Source organism: Borostomias antarcticus, assembly GCF_949987555.1.
Source record: "Borostomias antarcticus genome assembly, chromosome: 22".
NCBI lineage: Eukaryota > Metazoa > Chordata > Actinopteri > Stomiiformes > Stomiidae > Borostomias > Borostomias antarcticus.
The window spans coordinates 12,828,778-12,836,277 of record NC_140255.1 but is presented as its reverse complement, the minus strand read 5'-3'; the positions used below and the strand labels follow the sequence as shown (position 1 = coordinate 12,836,277).

Genomic DNA, 7,500 nt, shown 5'->3' with positions numbered 1-7,500 from the left:
TCTGTCTGTCTGTCTGTCTGTCTGTCTGTCTGTCTGTCTGTCTCACACAATGAGTGTGTGTGTCTCTGCCTGTCTGTTACCGAAACGCTATTTTATATCCCAGCTTGATTTCCAGACCTGAGAAGTGAGAGAAAATTGGCGGAGAAGCAAACAATACTAATGAACTCGCTAGCGGCCAATCAGCTCTTTGGGGGGGGGGGCTGCCAAACCCTCTCCTTCCTCTCCATGCTGGAGGTCCAGACTCGTCGAGGCAGGATTTTCCAGCTAAAACCCCTGACAGGCTGCTGGGAATTTGACAGCCCCTTGTGCCAGGCTGACCCAGAGCTGACAATTCTGACCAACACTCGGCACTGGGCAGCAATATCTCCCATTGGCTTCCAAGTTTTTTCATTTTCGTGTTGTTTAACTCTCTAGTTGTCCACCCCTGTAGTTAGCATGGTACACTGAGGTGGTATAGTTATTTTGAATTAAAGCAACAGGTTAGCATAGAGAGAGGCGGGATTGAAACAAATGGTAGAAATTCCCCAGTACACACTGTAAATACACACTGTTCACACACACACACACTGAGGGCCACCACCCGGGCTGGTGTTTGGCTGCCACAGGCGGGGGGAGCAGCCGGCGGAGCTTGCTCCCAAACCAGAATTCTGCAGCGGAACTCCGAAGGGCTCCGCCCCAGTAAAATCAACTGCATCGAGCACCTGGCCTGCACCACCAAGGCCCTCGTCATCCTCCTCCAGGAGACCCACTGCATAACAGATTGGGAGAACAGTTCTCCCAAATTTCAGTCTAGCTGGGTCTATCCTAAGCAGGAAGCATTGGCCTTGCTACCTTCGTCCATCAAAGGTTGAACTGGACTCTCGTCGGCCAATCCCCGACTGGCTTGGAGATTGAGTGGTTGTGCGTGGACGTTGGCGGCTATAAAATCGTCAACATCTACAAGCATCCGCCCTCATGAATCACACCAGCGTATCTCCCAGTCTTCCCCCACCCCTGACTTCTATGCTGGTGACTTTTATTGTCAGTACAAGGATTGGGGGTACAACACCAATACATCCAACTGAGAAAACCTGGCTGCTTGGGCAGCTAACAACAGCTTGGCCCTGTTGTATGATCCCAGGGGCGCAGCTTTGTCTCAGGTCGCTGGAAAACTGGGACGAATCCTGACTTGGCATTCGTGAGCGTTGGCGTTGATAACTGGCTCCCTGATAGACATGTGCTAGGAAAGTTCCCATGGTCCTAACATCGACCATCGCTGATAACCATGCCTAAACTTCCTAAACTTCATTCCGAGCGAGCCGGTGAAGTGATGGAGCTTCTTAAATGCCAACTGGAAATGCTACCACCTCCTTACCCATAGATCTAAGAGGTGCCTCCCAGCACCTAACACCAACAACGTGGACGAGGCGTACCGGGAACTGACTGGTGAAATAGGCCAAAAAATCCATCCCACGCCGACATCGCAATGGATACTGTGAGAGTCTCTACTGTGCCTTCGTCCGCCCCCCCCCCCCCCCCGAGGTGCAGAGTCAGACAGACTTGCCTCAGCCCTGCTGTCTAGACTCAGCCGAAGGAGACGAGCGCTGGGAGGAGGCCATTAACTCCATCGACTTCTCACACTCCAGCCACAAAATATGGAACATCCTTAACAAACTCACTGGTAGGTCCAGACACTCCCCCCGTCACTGCCCCATATCTGTGAATCGTCACATCTCGTGGCAAAAGAAGTGTCTGACTTCTGGAAGGCCACAACTCCTAGCGGCGGTAACATCTCCGGCGAATTCACACCAGAGGAGTTCGCTGCTGCCCTCTAGCATGTAAAGCCAGAGAAAGCTCCGGGGCCTGATTCTATCTGTCCGGTGCTTATACTCGATGCCGCGCCTGCCTTGAAGTCCTGGTTAAGAGCGTTCCTCTCTTCCTGCTTGCACAAACTCAAGATCCCCAAAATCTGGAGAAGAGCCCTAGTTGTCACGATCCTTAAGTCGAACAAGCCTGAAGGGGACCCCAAGAGTTACCGCCCCATCTCTCTGTTATGTATCCCCTTCAAGATCCTCGAGCGTCTCATCTACCCCCGCATCGAACCAATCATCGACCCGCTGCTCAAACAGGAGCAGGCCGGGTTCCAACGTGGGAGATCGACCGTAGATCAAGTCACTTTGATGACCAAGCGTTGCAAGTGCCCAGCCTCCAGCTGCCCCTCGGAGGAGGAGGAACCGGGGGTGGGCGGGTAGAGGCAGAGTCTCCAGCCAGGGTGCTTTTGTGATGTTTAGAAGCTTGTGTGTGTACAGTATGTGTGTGTGTGAGTATGTGATTTCCAGTCTGTGTGTGTGTGTGTGTGTGTGTGTACTCAGGACAGTTTCAGACCCCTTTCTGGGACAGATAGATAAGAAGGAGGCCTCAGAGATCAGCAGAGCCCCTGGGTTACAGTAGACGATCAACCTCAACCCTGACAGACACCAGATGACTGTCTCGCTATGGGCATCCACCCCTCCCCCAGACCTGTGAGCGGCAGGTATTAATTGTTTGTCTGTCTGTCTGTCTGTCTGTCTGTCTGTCTGTCTGTCTGTCTGTCTGTCTGTCTGTCTGTCTGTCTGTCTGTCTGCCATCCTGCCTGCCTGTCTGTCTGTCTGTCTGTCTTGTGCATCTCCAGCAAGGAAGGAATTAGGTAGATAATGTATAGCGGGGGATGATTTTACCAGAACATGTAAGAAGAGATTCAGACAGGATAAGGAAAGAGAGCTGATGAAGCCCCTTCGGAAACGAGAGAGGCAGCGATGATAGATAGCGGGAATGGAGGTCTACTGGGAAAATCCTCGCACCGAAATAGCCTGCTTGTTTTGATAGCTTGTGTACTCAGCGCCACCCCAATTTGGGCATACTTCAGGGCCAGACCAGGCTTGTTATGACAAGAAGAACTGATAGGAAATGACAGACAGCTTCTCAGCAGGGGATCTCGGCGACCCCTGCTTGCAAAGGTGTGAACGGCAAGGCGCGGGTGTGTGTGCGCGTGGTTGTGTGTATGCGTGTGTGTGTGTGCGCGTGCTTGTGTGTATGTGTGTGGGGTATCGGACCCAGACTCTCTGAATTGCTAAAGGCTGTGTTACCCCCCCCCCCCCCCCCCCCCCCCCAATAAAAAAAATGAAAGCACTCGCTACAGCATGGATGTTTTCATATCCCCCCCACAATTTTGGACGGACCCCTTGACACATACACACCGACAGGGATGGCGGGGGTCGACATTCACGACACGGATGGAACATCAGCACACTGAGGGGTAGACTACAGGGTTACGTACTGTACAGTGTTACAGACCACCCAACAGACCCAGGTCAACCCCCTCACCCTCCTTAGGGTACACTACTCCCACCCCTCTGTCTAAGCGCACATACAATCCTGGGAAAGCTCTTCTTATTTAATTTTAATACGCTGACATAAAATGGCTGTCCATGTGACGGATTAGGATTCTTGTGACCAGCCTGTCTTTGTGTGTGAGCTTTTGAGTGTTTTGGCCTCGGTCCTGTAAACAGTGTTGATCTCTCTGCTAGGCTCTTCGCTGGCTTCCAGACAGTAGTCCAGAAGGATCTATCTCTCTCTCTCTCCCTCTCTCTCCCTCTCTCTCTCTCCCTCTCTCTCTCCTCTGTCCTGAGACTAAGGGGTGTAGGAAGTGAACCTAAAGCGAGGGACGTTTGAGATGAGTCTGCTTTACAACACGACACAAAAACAAAACCCCACCGTCAACAGAGAGCATCACTGGCCTCAGTGATGGGGACACCATGTAGGGACCGAGGGCGGGAGAGAGAGGGAGGGAGGGGAGGTGTAGGGATAAGGGCTCGTGTAGTGAGAGTTACAGGGAGAGAGATAGTGAAGGAGAGATGGAGGGAGGGAGGGAGAGAGAGAGGGCTACAGTGCTGTACATACCCCTGAGTCTATAGGCAGTTGAATAAGGCTCAACTGGACATGCAAGTCCTCCCGCTTGACCACTTCCTACAGAGGAAGTTGTGAGGTGTGTTACAGCCGAGGGAAAGGACACACACACACACACACACACACAAACACAGCAGCAGCAGCACAAAGCAAAAACAAAGAGTTAGGAGGTTGACAGCTGATATATACTTTACCATGCAGGAGCAAGTAATATCGAGAGAGAGACGAGGTAGATAGAAGAGAGTACAGTATGCAGTATACTGTCATGTTCAGGAGCAATGCCACAGCCGGACTCAGAACAGATGGAGGAGAACAGGGTCAGAGTTCTCCAATCTGCCCTTTGACCTCTGAGACATTCCTATAGGCTACATCCATTCAGAACGGGGAAGGAAGTCATTCAGTCACTCTAAGCAGTGGTGCTACAGTACACTTATGAGACATTAGTGTGTGAGTGTGTGTGTGTGTGTGTGTGTGTGTGTGTGTGTGTGTGTGTGTGTGTGCGTGTGTGTGTGTGTTGCATCAGCACAGAGAAAAGTTGAGGCCAGCAGGAAAGCTCTGCGTTGTCGAGAACACAGTGTGCCTGGAACTAGTGGGGTGGAAGCATCTCTTGCTAGCTGTGCATGCGGTGTGTGTGTGTGTGTGCGTGTGTGTGTGTGTTTGCGTGTGTGTGCGCGTGTGTGTGCACATAATGCAGGATGTGTTTAAAGTAGGCTATTAACGACTCCAGAGATTCATAAAAAGGGAAGGAGAATGACAGCTTCCCTCTGCTGTAGGCGTCTAAAACAAAAAGTCCTCCATCCCTCCATCCCTCCCCAATCTTGACGGATATTGGATTCTGTGACATGAGCAGGGCTGTCACACTCTCTTCCTCTGGCGGGTGGGGAGCGAGAGAGAAGCAGGGGGAGGAGAGGGTGATGAGAAGAGGAAGAGAGGGGTGGATTATGGACGAGAAAAGGGAGGAGATAGACAGAGGGCGGCAGGGGGAGTGGAGGGAGGGAGGAAAGGAGGGAGGGAAGAGAAGGAGACTGGCAGTTACCTGGCCAGGTGGGCCATGAGCCCTGGGGCTTCCTGGTCCAACGTCCCTGTAGTCTACAATGGTACTCTGGACTCTCGTTAGGTTGTTGGACGTGTGCATGTGCGGTTCACTGTGTGTGAGTTTGAGTTAAAGTGTGTGTGTGTGTGTGTGTGTGTGTGTGTGTGTGTGTGTGTGTGTGTGTGTGTGTGTGTGTGTGTGTGTGTGAGTGTGAATGTGGGTGGGTGTCGGCGGTGTTACTTTATAACAGGGTTTGGCTCCAGAACCGAACACATCTCATCTCAACTCACGTCATTCAACCGCTTGTCTCCTAGCAACCCTGACGCACAGCAAAGTTCGGTTGACTAAAAATAAACTCTGTGTTTGCAGACAAGGAAGGTAGAGAACAGAGACGGCGGATTAAGCAGTTTTCTGATGGAACTGGGAGGAGGGAGAGAGAGAATGAGAGGACGTGAGGCTTTCTGACATTAGGCCGTTGGTTTGTAGCTAAGGAAATGTATGTGGTGTGTTTAGGTGAGTGCGTGTGCGCCGGTGTGTGAGGGGGGTGCAACGTCAAGTTAACTCTCTATTTATCTGTCTCTTCGTTTAATATGCACCACATATTGTTGTTTTCGTTGCGTCAGTGTGTTTGTCCCAGAAAGCGGGTTCAATAAAGCCTGTGTCTAAGCCAATCAATATACTGCATAACATTGATGGAGACAAGGATGCAGGGACAAGATGAGACGGTGCAAATGAGTAGTACAAAATACGAATACAATATACAAATGGAGAGCGATGTGTAGGCCTAGGCTACAAAATGTAATGTGTGCGTGAAATGTTGTGTGGAGGTGTGTGTAGGCTATGTACAGTAGCCTATAAGCCAATCAGTGGTCAGATAGGCTACATTGTATACAGTATATGAATGAATAGTGTTTTTAAATTTTTAGACAGTAGCCTAGTCAATGTAGGCTACCTGCGCCGATGACCTGCACATGAATGCTGTGGAACGACTTCCTGTTCATTCATTTACAGTAGGCACAATGAGGTTGCAGCATTACCAGAATATTATGTAAAATATCGTCATTAACTTCCACTGAATGCTTTCAACATAGTCACCTGCTATTCTGTGGAATTCCTCCTTCATGGTCAGAGGTTGTGTCCAGAGCAAGGGACACTTTGCTTAATTATGGCTCTACACACCGTAGGTTTCCCAATGTGTGGCTACTGCATCGCCAATGTTATATAAAACAAATCCCATTTGCAGAAACGCAGGGCAGCCCACATAATTTGCTCTGATGTAAGAGCACGGCCACGATGTGAATAGTGTAGTCTAATAATAGCGATTTCAGGCCGGAGAATGTTATTTAGATGTATACTGGAGTTTGCTGAAAAACGGTAACGTTATTAATAGATAATCCTCGGGGAATGGTAGGGTATCCCATCGCAGTCTTAAAATCCTCTCCCGGTGAACCATGCATGCATTTAAAACTTCACAAAGTAATGCGCTTCCTCATCTGGTAGGGAGAGACGGGGAGACAGTCTGGGTTTTTAGAGTAAACCTGCTAGCGAGCAGGTTAGGTTGACAGAGTGAGTTACCATGGTTACCGACCCACGCTTTCAGTGAACTTGCTTTCTGGAACGGGTTTGACTTGACTTTCTTTTGCGAGTTTGAGTTGTCTCTCTCTTTCCCTCATTTGAGGGTTAATAAAGTCAGGATTTTCACTAAAACCGCTTTCTGGAATACCCCCCTGATTGATAATAATAATAATAATAATAATAACAATAATAATAACAACAATAATAATAGTAATAATAATAATACAATAAAAAAAATGTGTATAGCACCTTTCCTACAAATAAATGCAGCTCAAAATGTTTTACAACAGAAAATAGACATAAAATAAACAAAAAGCAGGAAGATAAGATGGAAGATGAAAGACAATAAAAGATAAAGATCAGAAATCAAGTAAAATACAATAGAACACAATTACATCGGCATTTATATTCCTTGAATGTACTAACTTCTGATCAATGAGTTCATTTTAAATTGACTAACTTCTTCTGATCAATCAGCTGACTCCAGTGTGCACCTGTGTTTCACCTGTGTTAAGTGGTGGGGATGGGCTATAGGTGGTTCTGGCTCAACCCTGTGTCTCTCACCTTGTTTTTTTGAGTTGAGGTTGAGTTGACTTGTCTTTTGTCCTGTTACCCTTTCTGTTGCACTTTACAGTATGTTAATACAATTTGGTATATGCATCCAGTTCTGTGTCATGTCCCTCATTGTGTTCCTGTCTCCGAGACAGTCGTCACAGCACACACATCTAGTATTACCTATGATCTAGTATTACCTAGTATTTCTTATGATCTCGCACCTACATTTCTACGTTGTATTGCCTAGTACTACCTAGTGCTACCCAGTATTACCTAGTACAGTATATTACCTAGTACAGTATATTACCTAGTACTAGTATCTAGTATCACTTAGTACTTCTTCATCTAGTATTCCTTAGTATTATTTAGTATTATCTAGTATGACGCTCATTCTGCTCTCTATCTTCATTCTG

The 7,500-nt window shown here is 48.3% G+C and overlaps 1 protein-coding gene across 1 annotated transcript in view; it reads right to left on the bottom strand.

Annotated features, from left to right (window-relative positions):
• Positions 1–7,500, bottom strand: part of cacna1g (calcium channel, voltage-dependent, T type, alpha 1G subunit) — a gene marked incomplete at both ends in the record, with an annotated part of 203,630 nt that overhangs the window by 58,319 nt on the left and 137,811 nt on the right. The window contains 1 exon segment of the mRNA XM_084455864.1: positions 3,919–3,984. Within this exon segment, the coding sequence (XP_084311990.1) occupies positions 3,919–3,984 (66 nt within the window).